General features: G+C 40.1%; 1 protein-coding gene across 20 annotated transcripts in view; it reads left to right on the plus strand.

Moving 5' to 3' along the window:
• Nucleotides 1-14,879, plus strand: part of APBB2 (amyloid beta precursor protein binding family B member 2) — a 171,579-nt gene that overhangs the window by 113,889 nt on the left and 42,811 nt on the right. For all 20 annotated transcript variants that reach the window (XM_083630342.1, XM_083630352.1, XM_083630336.1 and 17 more), the window contains one exon: nt 13,473-13,619. In XM_083630342.1, coding sequence (XP_083486468.1) covers nt 13,473-13,619 — 147 coding nt within the window. The remainder of the gene's footprint in view (nt 1-13,472; nt 13,620-14,879) is intronic.

A 14,879-nucleotide genomic window follows, 5' to 3' on the forward strand; every position in this document is an offset into this window, starting at 1 on the left:
CCTGGGAGGTGGCGTGGGGGAAATTGGAAAGACAAAATCCAAACAGCATCTCTGTCAGATTCAATTTTGGGAGCAGTTTGAGCTTGACATGGGCTGCCAGAGTTAATGCATTTCAGATCTGTGCTTTGGACTGACTCCACATTTGTAGTGGCATTTTGAACAATATGTGCATTATTTTGTTGTACGTTTTCTGTCCTAACGGAATATATAGCCATGTTGTCTCTATTGGCTCCCAAGGCAAACTAAACATCGCTGACTCCAAGACCACAAATGCGGACCTCGCCAAATCCATAGAAGTTACCAGTGTATAACATCAAATATTTTGCTAACCTCTCTGCTTGGACTTGCCCATTGCTGTAGCGTAGCGACACGCAAAACAATTCAGAGTAAATATATGCTTTGGATGCCACCCAAAGCTTCAGTCGTGTGGTGTCTTAATTTTTAGGGAGATTGTTAACACCAGAGTTAGGCTTTCCAGACAACATTTTGAAGGGAAAAGACAGAGAAAACATACAGAGTGGGTTCATAGTGCTGTTTTACAATTGAACATACAATCTTATTAGTGAATTTGAGCATTTGTTGAAGAAGTCTATCAGTACTGCGACACCTTAAGGATAAATGGTGCCAACCAGCTTTCCTAATCCAGAACTCACTTTTTCAGATGCAGATTCCTCTTTAGGTTTTGATATTCTTTCATCTTACTCGGCCTATTTATTACCAAATTGGATTGGCTCTCTGCAATGTGCCATACTTTAGTAATCCGTTGTTTCATTTTAGAGACTTCAATCTTGCACCAGTTTTGGGTTGTTGTTGTTTTGCAGTTTTTATTTGGGCTGCTGTCAGAAGTGTTAAACTCTACCCACTTTATCTCATAATAATAATAATTTTATTTATATCCCGCCCTCCCCAGCTGAAGCTGGGCTCAGAGCGGCTAACAACAGTAAAATGATAAAACATTCTAAAATCATTTCATTATAAAATTAATTCAAAGCAGAAGTCCAGTGATAGCAACAAAAGGATACAATGACACTTTGTGCACTGTCATTAGTTACTGGTTTTTAGAAAACTGAATCCAATAAGACTTTATTATTTGGTTGGACCATAACGTGTGGAAAAACTCTATTAGATTGCTAACATGTATGAATATTATCTCCATATATTTTATCCAATTTATGCTGGGTCAGATACTAATGACAGAGTGTTTTACAGTGGTTGTGCCCACCTGCCTACATGTATTTATGTAAACTATTTGTGATCCAGCAGGGGGAAATCCACCATTTGTTAATCTTTGCCTGGCAACTAGGAGGAGATTGTTACTCACTAAAAAAAAGTACATATTTACCGTTCGTGGTGCCATAAAATATCTAGCAGACAGTGTGTGGCAGCTGTGAAAAAGGCAAATTCCGTGATAGGGATCATTAGCAAAGGAACTGAAAGTGAAATACAGAATTGGTAAACATTTTGGCTGAAACATGCATTGTTATAAGTATAAGGGAATTAACATGGATTTAATACACATCTTTTAGAGTTGTAAAAAAAATAATAACACATTTTTGGACAGAAGTATTGACTATTATACAAACAAATACAGGCAACATTAGGAAGGTGGAGGTAAGGGTTGTGCTTGTACATTTTGTGACCTTGTTGACGGTTTGCTGTCAATATGAAATATTGCTGGACCAGTTTGCCAGCAACATCAATAACAGGTTTGAGTGTTGAAGAGTTTGGGCTGCAGTGTGAGTTGTAATGCTGTATTTAAATCGGCGCTCGGTCTTAAAACATGATTTGGGAAATCTGATATCCCAGTGGCTGATTCTGTGAAGGTCTGTAGCTAGTGGTTTTTATTTTAAAAATCTCTTTTTAAAATAAAGATGTTGGTAAACATGAGACATGCTTTTAAATTTAAAACATGCAGCAAATGCATAGCCTTTTGAAATGTTATATTTAAGAGACCTGTGTGCTTCAATTAACCCATCTTAATAAATATGTCTGCTGTTATGCACCTTTGGAAAGCCCAGTTCTCTGTGTGTGTAAATACTTGGCTCAGGGCCTGCATTGGGGTTTTTTTAAAAGCCAGCAACAATAAAATGCCACTTCAGATATCATTCAACCTACAAAACACCTTCATGAAGAGCAGAAAGGAATAGGGGATGTTTCAAAGTCCTTAGAGCATCGCAGTTAAAATGAAGAGGGAATATTACATATTTAACTGCAAGTAGATGCATGCTATTCATGAAAACAAGTATTTTGTTTCTGTTTTAATAATACCTGCAGTACCACTAGAGATTTGGCCCCCTGTGCCATAGCTTATTTGATTCTGCCTTCCCTTTCATTGTGCAGATGTTTTCCAAACATCTGCTTTGATTCTGTATGGTGGAGGTAATAATAATAATAATAATAATAATAATAATAATAATAATAATAGAAAATGTTAATTTGTGAACAGAGTCTTCAATGGAAATGGGGAAAAAATAAAATAAAATATGTTTGAACCTTTTAGATTAAGTGATTTGGAATTTTAATGAGATAAAAGAGTCCGAGGACCTCTCAAAGGTAAGAGGTCCATTTAAATCTGGCCCAATCAAGTAAATGAATATCTTTTTGGTTTTCCACAGAAGTAAAGGATCGCCTCTTCCCTTCCCACTCCCCTTTTGCATGTGCAGTCTGTTTGCCATTTTCCAGTTTTTAATCTCTATATCAGTGCCAGGGGAAGCTGTTCTAAATATTGTTCAGTCTAGCTGGTGTATACGTTTTCTTGCAGTGGGGAAATTGCTTAATCTTCTGCTCCCAGATTGAGGAGTCCTCTAGATTGTGATGCCTGAGTAGTTAATTTTCTGACCTAAATGCAGCTCCTCAGATACATCTGTTCAGCGTTCTGTAATGAAAGGACTTCTTAAATAATGTAATGGCTTGCGTAGAGTGTACATATAAGGAACCACCCTTTTCTATGTGAAATAAGAGGGGCGTTTTTCTAAAATATATAGTATTTAGTTGCAAATGGGAGATCAGGACCTACCAAAGGTTTTCCAGAGCAGTGGTTGCATGGTAAGGGATGAAAAAAAATGTGTAGATAGCACATTCTTTATGTAACAGTAGTAACAAATATTTCCCATTTATGTAATTCTTCGGAGTGTTCAAAGCATTTTACAAAATTGTAGTCCTTCCAACGTCTATAGGTTATCGATGCTGTTCCCATATTATGTAGGACAGCTTCAATAACCTATATTGGTGGTTGGCTGCTAAGGCTGAGAATGCGTTGCTTGCCTAAGGTCCTCTTATAAATTCATGGCAGGTTCAGAGGCGAGATTTGAATTTGTGACTTTGTGGCTCACAGCTGTGGGAAGAAATGCACATCATGACAGACATTTCACAGTAAATAACATCGCTCTATCTTTTTCTTCCAACCAAATACAGTGGTACCTCAGGTTAAGAACTTAATTCGTTCTGGAGGTCCGTTCTTAACCTGAAACTGTTCTTAATCTGAGGTACCACTTTAGCTAATGGGGCCTCCCTCTGCCGCTGTGTGATTACTGTTCTCATCCTGAAGCAGAGTTCTTGACCCGAGGTGCTATTTCTGGGTTAGCGGAACTTGTTCAGTCTTATTAGTTTTTGCCCCCAAGCTCAAAGCTATCTGGGCAAATGAAAACCAATATTTCTGTTTGCATGCAGGATGCTTTACCAGGTAGATAAATAAACATTACCAAGAAATCAAGGGCTTATATCTATATTGCATTACATGGTGCCTAGGGAACAACTTGCACCTTAATATCAGCAAGACAAAGGAGATGGTGTTGGACTTTTGGAGGAAGAGAGGAGAACTAGCCCCGCTGTACCTCGGGGAGGGCTGTGTGGAGAGAGTCTCTTCCTTTAAATTCCTAGGAGTTTATCTCAGTGAAGACCTTACTTGGAAAATAAATACAACCCAGGTGGTTAAGAAAGCCCAACAGAGTCTCCATCTCCTCAGAGTCTTGTGGAAGAACAATGTCAATCAACATCTGATGATCTCCTTCTACTGGTCAACAATAGAAAGTGTCCTTTCATACTGCCTCACGGTGTGGTATGCTGGTTTGACATCATCTGATAGGAAGTGCCTACAGAGGGTGGTGAATACAGCACAAGATATTATGGGCTGTCCTGTGAATCCACTGGATGAAATAGCGGAAGAATGTTGCCTCAGGAGAGTGAGGAAAATTCTCAGGGATGATTCACACCCTGGCCGGCACTTTCTTGATCTCCTGCCCTCAGGCAGAAGATATAGAAGCATGATTAGTCGCACCAACAGGGTAAAGAACAGCTTATATCCGTGGTCTGTTAGGCTGCTGAATGAAAAAATAACAACAGGGCAACTGACTTTCGGGTTTGGTGGGTGTGGGTCAGTAAACGAGGGGAATTAAGACTAAGAGAGCTGAGTGGGGGGTGCTCGTGTAATCTCACTGTATACAAATTGTACAAGTGACAATAAAGTATTTCAATATATTTCAATTTCAAATAAACATTACCAAGAAATCTAGGGCTTATATCTATATTGCATTGCAGTAATGGTAATGGAAAAAGAAGTTTTGGGAGCGATCATGTGAACCACCCTTATGCCACAGGTAGATGTGTTTTTGATTGCCATTGGCTAAACTGCTTGATCCCAAGGGTCTCCCTCCGTGCCATTGGCTGAGCTGCTCAACTCCTAAAGAAGCAAAGCGCCCCCCCCCAATGCCTAGGAAAGGAAGGTTGCAGGTGGCCAGTTTAAAAAGTGAAGACCCGCACACAGTGATTTGAAAAAAAAATTGGCCAGATTATCAGCTGCAGGGGTCTATTTTAAATTTAAAATGGAACACTTTAAAGATGTAAAGCTAAAACATTAACCTTCAGTTTAGCAGTCCTGGGAATTCCCTAGGCTTGCTAACCATCTGTCTTCAGGTACTCTGGCTCTGAAAATCTTTAGAGGTTTCCCTTCCTTGCATTCCAGCCCCCCACCCCATGGCAGATATATCTATAGATATAGATATGATAGAGATAGAGATAGAGAGATATAAATATATTGCAAAGCTATGCGATGTGGGCAGGCATCTATAGCAGAATTCCAGCTAAAATCACTCAAGGTCCCTGCAGGATTGCTGAATTCATAGTGCATGCTAGATCCTGGCAACAGTATAGCTTGTTAGTCACAGGGGGGCAGCAGTAGTGAAGAATTAAGAATGTGCTCCTTATTTTACATGATTCACAACAGTCGTGCAAAATGGATAGATATTTATTATTCTGTAGAAGTCTGAGAACCAAATAGCTCAGTCCTATGCTTCCCAAGGAAATTGGGGGGGGGGGGGATTCCAGTATTTTAGAACTCTGTTTGTTAATGTTATTTTTATTTATTTATTAACATTCAAATACCACCTTCTCGCCCAAGATGCTCAAGGTGGTGCACATGGTTCTGCTCCCCATTTAGCCTCACAGCAACCCTGTGAGTAGGTTAGGCTGAGAGAGAGTAAGTGGCCCAAGGTCGCCCAGTGAGCTTCATGACCGAACGGGGATTTGAACCCGTGTCTCCCAGGTCCTAGTCCAACACTCTTAACTATTACGGCACACTGGCTTCTGAATGCATAGTTAGGGATGCTTCTGGTAATACTGACAATGCACAGAGTGTTTACATTTTAAAATACATTATTTTTGTGGATCTTGCTGGTACAGTGGTACCTCAGGTTAAGTACTTAATTCGTTCCGGAGGTCCGTTCTTAAGCTGAAACTGTTCTTAACCTGAAGCACCACTTTAGCTAATGGGGCCTCCCGCTGCTGCCGCTGTGCCGCCGGAGCACGATTTCTGTTCTCATCCTGAAGCAAAGTTCTTAACCCGAGGTAATATTTCTGGGTTAGCGGAGTCTGTAACCTGAAGCGTATGTAACCGGAAGCGTATGTAACCCGAGGTACCACTGTATACTGGAACCGGTCAATATGTTGGGAAATCTACACATCTAAATAAAATTGAATTCTTAAGGGCGTAATTCACATCTTCACCAGGCTGTGTGGAAGCAGCTGCCACCGGCAGTGACAGTGTAGGCATCTCAGCTGGGCAAATCCGCAGTCATGCCTTGTTGCTAACATATCGCAGCCATGAAACACCACTAAGATTCCTACAACCAACACACCTTCCTGTCAGGAGCTGGGGGCGGGATGGCAGACCCTTCCCTCCACGAATAAAGACAAGGTAACTGCATTGCCAGTCTTTCCTCCAGAGCACAGTAACCAAAATTATTACTAACGATTTGTGAAAATAATGGTTCCGAAAAAGTAAAAAACAAACCCAACTACCCTTCAGAATGCTGCAAATATTTGTTGTGACAACCGATGACATTCTCTGTGCTGATTCTCAGCTTCCCACCGTTATCTGGTTGACCCATATGCTTGCAAGGAAATCAGAGGCGGTGCTGTCAGGCAACTTTAGCACATGGAAAATTATTTCCATATTCTGCCCTATGCATCTCATTCCAGCGCACCATTAGCAGATGGGATTGCAGGAGGCGCCTAAAGGAACAAGCTTTCTGCATTATTCCTAATGGCTTCTGCATGTCAGATGATCTTCTCATTGTCCTCCAAATATTTATTTTTATTACTCCGCCACTGAGCCAGCTTTCTATTGCAGCGAGAGTATCTGAGCATTGCACCTTTGCCCTCATCTCCTCACACCAAAGAGCCAGACAAACGAAACATATTGTAAGCAATAATGTGTATAAAGGTAAAGGTAAAGGGACCCCTGACCATTAGGTCCAGTTGTGGCGGACTCTGGGGTTGTGGCGCTCATCTCGCTTTATTGGCCGAGGGAGCCAGCGTACAGCTTCCGGGTCATGTGGCCAGCATGACTAAGCCGCTTCTGGCGAAACAGAGCAGTGCACGGAAACGCCGTTTATCTTCCCGCCGGAGCAGTACCTATTTATCTACTTGCACTTTGACATGCTTTCGAACTGCTAGGTTGGCAGGAGGAAGGACCGAGCAACGGGAGTTCACCCCGTTGCAGGGATTCGAACTGCCGACCTTCTGACCAGCAAGTCCTAGGCTCTGTGGTTTAACCCACAGCACTACCCGCGTCCCTATAATGTTTATACTATCGCTTAAAGCCATGGTTCCCAATGTGGGGCACACCCCCCACAGGGGAGCAATTTGATTTTTAAGGGGGGAAATTCGAGAATGAGTTATTAACAGTGAATGGCCTTTTAGGCTTCCTCCATGTGAATAGGAGTTCACTTTTTGAATAATAAGAATTATATGTCATGGGATGGGGGCATCAGAACTTTAGAGATGCTTAGGTGGGGCGTGGCCAAAAAAGCTGGTTTAAATCTTCCAAAGGACAACTTCAATCCAGTTGAATACTGCCTAATGGAAGCAGCTACACTCTCCCCACCCTGATGGGTTTTAAAAAATTTATTTGATAGCTGAAGGTCAAGAGACAATGGAGTGCGCCACCAGGAGTGAAGTTAAACCGCTGGAGAATCGCGGCGCCTGCTGTGGCTGCAGAGACTGGTAACTTGTAACCAGTCTCCTGTGTTGTTTTTGCTGCGTTAGCACCACCGAAGTGAACTCCCTGGGGTGCAAGCCTAGGCAGTGGGCATGGAAGTCCTGGGCTGCCCAGATAACAAGACTCCGCTCTTGGCCTCGCTGATGTGATCCAAAGGAAAGCAGAGCAATATGTTTGACACCAGTTTATCTGTGGAGTTGCTAGAAGGAGGTGTACAAGGCCTTAGGGACGCCACTCTGGATTTGTGTTGGGTTTACTCCTTAGCCTCTTCCTCTCCCAAATATGTCCCACAAGGCAGCAGAGGATTAGGATCAGAGCTTTCCTTCCCCTACACGGGCTACTTTTCCAGGTTGACGAGCCCCATTTGCCCCTAGGCAGTAGGGGCAAGAAAATAAGAGTGGGTTGAAAGGGTTTTGATTTCTTCGAAATACTTCTTTAAACTATCCATATTTTCCTTTGTTCTCTCAGTCTATGCTCCACCACTACATGTATAATTTATTGGAATTTTACAGTTTGAAGAAATAACCAGTTTTGTCATAAACCACATATGATTTTTCTGTTTTTGCTGCAACAGACTATTAAGAGTCCTTAAAGACCAAGTGGTTTATTTATTAGTCCACAAAAGCTTATGATGTAATCAATAAATTTGTTAGTTGCCTACCTGCCACAAGACTCTTTATAGTAAGCCACAGTTACTGAAATTAACACCAATTGGTTCCTTTAGATGGAGGATGAATGACACCCTGTTTAGAGACGCAGAAGTTACTAAGAAGGCCCAAAAAACTTTGAAAGACTACTTTGAGATAAACTTGAATACTACGGTTGAAAAAAGAGTAATCTGGGACGCAAGTAAAGCGGTTATGAGAGGGTTTCTGATTCAACAGAATGCAATAAAGAAGAGAACTCAAAATGAGAAAAAAGATAAAATTTTGGAGAAAATAAAAGAAGGAGAGAAGAAATTAAGAGCGAAACCAAAGTCGCAAGAGATTCTGAGAGAAATAAAGTTGTATCAAGTACAATATATGAAAATGATAAATCAGGAAATAGAATGGAAAATCAAGCAGATGAGACAAAAGACATTTGAATCGGCTAATAAATGTGGGAAACTGCTAGCTTGGCAGATAAAAAAAGACAAAAACTTAATACTATTACAAACTTGGAAGTGGAAGGAAAGAATATACAGAATCCAGTGGAAATTAGAAAGTGCTTCCAGAGATATTTCAAACAACTATATACACAAGGGCCACAGAAAGAGACCGACATAGATCAGTTTTTAAGAACAAATGGATTACAAAAAATCTCTCAAGAAAATAAGTTAATGCTTAATTATAAAATAACAGAACAGGAGGTGGAAGGTGCCATCCAGAATATGCAGTTGGGCAAATCTCCAGGGCCGGACGGTTTAACCTCAAAATATTATAAATCTCTGAAAGATTGGCTAATTCAACCACTAAAAGAGGTTTGTAATGAAATTTTGGAGGGGAAAACAGCGCCAGAGTCATGGAAGGAAGCTTATATTACACTCATACCGAAAACTGAGTCTGAAAAAACACAACTTAAGAACTACCGCCCCATATCCCCACTCAACGTGGATTATAAAATTTTTGCAGATATTTTGGCTAAAAGATTGAAAAAAGTACTAGTTGAGGAGATACACAAAGACCAAGCTGGCTTTCTCCTGGGTAGACACTTGTCTGATAACACGAGAAACATAATTAACATTTTAGAGAAACTGCAAGTGAACATTAATACTAAAGCAGTTTTGATATTTGTTGATGCGGAGAAAGCTTTTGATAATATTTCTTGGAGTTTTATGAAGAAAAATCTTCAGGGGATGGGGGTTGGTCAAGGTTTCGAAAACGGTATAGGTGCAATTTATTCAGAACAAAAGGCGAAATTGATAGTTAACAACGTGGTGACAGAAGAATTTAAGATGGAGAAAGGGACACGACAAGGCTGCCCAATTTCCCCATTGCTTTTCATTTCGGTCCTGGAGGTTTTGCTAAACATGATTAGAAGGGACCATCTTATTAAAGGTATTCAGGTCGGAGCTAAACAGTACAAACTTAAAGCGTTTGCAGATGACTTAGTATTGACACTACAGGAGCCAGAATCTAGTACTAAAAGAGTATTAGAATTGATTCAGGAAATTGGTCAAGTGGCAGGATTTAAATTGAACAAGTTAAAGACTAAGGTCCTTGAGAAAAATTTAACACCGATTGAGAAAGAGAGGTTTCAGAAGGAGATGGGTTTAACACTGGTAAAGAAAGTAAAATACCTGGGGGTTAACATGACCGCTAAAAACTTAAATTTATTTAAAGATAACTACGAGAAATGTTGGTCAGAAGTGAAAAAGGATCTTGAAATATGGTCAAATTTGAAGCTTTCCTTGTTTGGTCGAATTGCCGTTATAAAGATGAATGTATTGCCAAGAATGTTATTTTTATTTCAATCATTGCAAATTTTGGACAAAATGGACTGTTTCAAGAAGTGGCAGAGAGACATTTCTAGATTTGTCTGGCAGGGCAAGAAGCCCAGAATAAAATTTAAAATATTAACTGATGCAAAGGATAGAGGTGGATTTGCCCTGCCAGACCTTAAACTTTATTATGAATCAGCAGCATTTTGCTGGTTGAAAGAATGGCTGCTTCTTGAGAACACAGACATTTTGGATTTAGAAGGTTTCAATAATGTTTTTGGGTGGCATGCATATCTGTGGTATGACAAGGTTAAAGCACACAAAGCATTTAAAAACCATATTGTCAGAAGAGCATTGTTTAATGTCTGGACAAGATATAAAGATTTACTTGAAAATAAAACCCCAAGGTGGCTATCACCGATGGAAGCGAAGGCTCAGAAAAAGCTCAATATGGAGGCCAAATGGCCAAAATATTGGGAGATTTTGGAACAGGAGGGTGACAAACTGAAATTGCAGAGTTTTGAGAAACTAAAAGATAAAGTGCGAGATTGGCTTCATTATTATCAAATAAGGGAGGTCTACAACTTGGACAAAAAAACTGGTTTCCAGGTGGAAAAATCAAAATTGGAAACAGAACTGTTAGATCCCAAAACTAAGATATTATCAAGAATGTATAACTTGCTGTTGAGATGGAACACTCAGGATGAAACGGTTAAATCTGCTATGATAAAATGGGCACAAGACGTTGGACATAACATAATGTTTGCTGACTGGGAACAGTTGTGGACCACAGGTATGAAATTCACGGCATGTAATGCCTTAAGAGAGAATATTATGAAAATGATATATAGGTGGTACATGACACCAGTCAAGCTTGCAAAAATATATCATTTGCCTGATAACAAATGTTGGAAATGTAAAGAAAATGAAGGTACATTCTTTCACCTTTGGTGGACGTGCCCAAGGATTAAGGCTTTCTGGGAGATGATCTATAATGAAATGAAAAAGGTATTTAAATATACCTTCCTGAAGAAACCAGAGGCCTTTCTCCTGGGCATGGTCGGCCAATTGGTGCTAAAGAAGGACAGAACTTTCTTTATGTATGCAACAACAGCAGCAAGAATTCTTATCGCAAAGTATTGGAAGACACAAGATCTACCCACCTTGGAAGAATGGCAGATGAAAGTGATAGACTATATGGAACTGGCGGAAATGACTGGCAGAATCCGAGACCTGGGAGAAGAGTTGGTGGAAGAAGATTGGAAGAAGTTTAAAGACTATTTACAGAAACATTGTAAAATTAATGAATGCTAAAATGATGCTGGATTGAAATGAAGTGGCTTTAGCAATAAGGTTAAAAAGAATATGTAAAAATGGACTGATAATTAGATGAAAATATAAAGTTATAATATGTTAAGACATAGAATTAAGATAAAAACAAAAAGGGAAAGGATTTGCTGAATTAACTATGTGAATTGGAATACAAAAAAGGGAGGTGTGAGGAGGTCAGGAAACAAGTAATTGAAATATAAGATACGAAAAGATTGATCTGTTTTTAATTGTTTTTTATTTTTTCATGTATTTTGTATTTTTTTTGTATTTTTGTATCTTTTTTCTTTTTCTTTTTTTCTTTTTATTTTCTTATTCTGTAACTTTCTTTTGTCTGTAAAATTTTGATAAATATCTTTAAAATATATATATATAGTAAGCCATAGTTACTAATAATATACTCTAGCATTTTTCTCTCACTTGCCAAAGGAGCCATATGTCTTCAGTTTTCCCATGCTGCAGCGACTGCATTCGTTCGGCTTCCTTCCGTTTTTATCATTTATAATCAACTGTCATGTGTTGTAAAAGATTGTGACAGGTGTCTCATATAAGTCCGGTTCTCTCAAATGCAATTTCATTTGCAATTTGTATTTCTTTGTCCAGCCGTCCTTGTAAAGTGTATTATAAAATGTTAAGTTTTCATATGGAAAGCAAGCTTTGCAGTCCTGTGGTCCCTGGATGGGTGTCTCAGGGCCATAGGATTATTTTAGATCACCCTCTCAGAGTTCTTTGGTAAAAGCAAAAGGTGGGTAGGGCAGAGGAGGAGAGGCATGGATTCAAAATATTTTTAGCCTTAGGATAGAAAAACACCTCTTCTACTCTGCCAGCGTGAACTTGGCAGTGGAAAATATGGTTTTCCCACCTTTGGGTCTCTCTCCCTGATTGTACTGCTCATATGTTTCTTTAAAACACGGATGTGAGATCTCTCCCAATCAGTGTTAGGAACTGAGATATGAAAGCTAGGAGCTAAATATCACCTTAAACCTAGGTTATGGGCGTGTTTTTTATAACAAGAATACAAAGCTGAAAAGGAATGAACAGCTAAAATATTATGTTCATTTTTCACATGATCTAGTCTTCCCCCTGCCCATCCTCTTAATATTCTTAAGAGAGTCTCTTCTCCATTCTCCAGAGAGTAGCTGAAAATGGGGAGGCAGAAAAAGGTCCTCCTTTCCTTCCACTCTGCAGTTTTAATCTGAAATCTTCAGTGCAGTACTGCACCCAGAACTCAGAAACTGCTCACTCTAATGAAATTCCCTCTTGCAAAATATGCCTGGAACAATGAGAGTTCCGAACACTGCTCCCAATCCCAGATTGTCATTGCCATCTAAGGTGGGCAGGGCTTTTTGCAGTCCTGACACTGATTTCCCAGCAGTGTTAGAAACTCTGATATATAAGCTTGGCACCAAATGGCTCCTGAAACAAGGGTTACAGCCGCCAAAACGGAAGGCTTGCCGTATTTTTCGTTCCATAAGACGCACTTTTTCCCTCCTAAAAAGAAAGGGAACATGTGTTCGTCTTATGGAGCGAATGCAGGTGGGAGGCAGGTGGGGAAAGCCCCCAAGAGCCACACACACGCTCTGTGCAGCTCTTGTGGGCTTTTGCGGGAAAAGCCCGCAAAAAAAAAAGGGGGGGGAGAAGAAAAAAAAGAAAAGCCCGCAGGAGCCGTGCACCCTTCTCCCTCCTGGGGAAAAGCCTGCAAGCACCACACACAAGCTCCACACGGCTCGTGAAAGGGACCACTGAGCAGAGCCTGGGATGCATACAGGCTCTGCTCAACGCTCCCTTTAAAAATATTTTTTTTCTTGCATTACCTTCTAAAAACTAGGTGTGTCTTATGGAGCGAAAAATACGGTAGTTGTCATTTTGGGGCCAAACGGCTTGAAAGTTATATTTTTTGTTCTAGTGGTTCAGCAATAAAACTGCTAGCACATTTGCAAAGCTAAGCAGAGTCCAGAATGGCTTCAAATTGATGATGGGCCGTGTGTTGAAATTCCTGCATTGCAAGGGGGGGGTTGGACTGGATGACCCTTAGGGTACCTTCCAGTTCTGCAATTCTATGATTCTACGCTCAACTTGCCTTGTTGAGCAAAAGATGACAACAGTATAAAGGCTTGACCGGCTGTCCTCAACATAAATGTGGGTTTGCATAAAATAAAATATGACTCAATCGTGCGGAGGCCATTAAGACCTAAAAGGTTAACACTCCTTTTCATTATTCCTTTACAGTGCTTTGCGGTTCGTTCTTTGGGATGGGTAGAAATGGCAGAGGAAGATTTGGCTCCTGGGAAAAGCAGCGTTGCTGTGAACAATTGCATCCGACAGCTCTCTTATTGTAAAAACGATATACGGGACACGGTTGGCATTTGGGGAGAGGTAAGAAATCTCTCTGTCTTATCGTACTTCCCAGTTCTCTAGTGGCACCTGCTTTTTCTTTTTTAAATTGCATTCTTTATTATTTTATTCACATAATATACAACATAATATACAAAATAATTCACATAATATACAACAAACAACTCCAAAATAAACAGACAACTCCAAAATAAAATCATATGTAACAAAACCGTAAGTCTCATGTTTTCATTTACACTGATCTCCTCTCCAATACCTTTACTTGATATTTCTTGCTGCTTTCCTTATAGAATCTTTATGAAAATTTAAATCTCTTGAATCCTATACCAATCTTTAACAGTTTCAATTAATCCCTTCACCTCCCTTCCCCACAGCCCAATACTTCCCTCCACCCGTCTGCAATCTTCTTTACCTACTATTATTTTTGTTATTGTTGCGTTACTCACTTTATTTGTTATTCCATCCTTAATATATTATTATCTTATCTCCTTGTGCCTTTTAAACTTTTGCATATTGATTTTTAAGCTCCAGCAGCGACTTTTTTTCATGTATTCCTTAACACATTCCCACTCTTTATTAATTTTTTTATTAGAGTAGCCTCTAATTGATTCTGTTAATTTTGCCATCTCTGCGAAGTCAAGAAATTTGATTCTCCATTCTAATAATTCTGGTATTTTATCGGTGACACCTGCTTTTTCCTGCACTTTCATATTTCGGCAAAAGCAGCCACTGTCGAGAAAGAACAAGGAAGTAAAACAGCTAGTTTGGAGCAATGGCCTTGTTTGCTCTGGCAAGGAAAAAGAAGGTGCATCTGAGTCAGCAGTGGCTCTTTCCTTTCCCAAAGTGCAGGACAAGTTAAGTGCTAGGAAGGGGCTCTTGGGTCGTGTCCCCCTGTAATCAGAGGCCAGTATGGTTACCAGAAGGCTCAGTACCTGTGGTCTCTTGAGTTGAAAAGGTAATATGGGTGCTTCCCTTTTAGAAAAACCTAAGAATTACAAGCATCCCATGTAGTCCAAGGGTGTAAGTTCACCCTTGTTGCTCATTTCAAGCATGTTATCCAGAGATAACATAGGCTCCATAGCTCCTGCTGTCCCCCCCCCCCAATGATTTTGCCTAACTCTTTAAAGCCACCTGCATTAGCAGGCATGGTCATAATTTATAAATAATGACCGCATTGCATGAGATGGTGCTTCCTTTAACCCTCCGTTCTCATATTATATGGAAGGGTGGAAGAGACTTAAGTGGGTGGAGGAAGGCTTAAGCATCCCGCAAATACCTTTC

This window comes from Podarcis filfolensis, assembly GCF_964270895.1.
Source record: "Podarcis filfolensis genome assembly, chromosome: 9".
NCBI lineage: Eukaryota > Metazoa > Chordata > Lepidosauria > Squamata > Lacertidae > Podarcis > Podarcis filfolensis.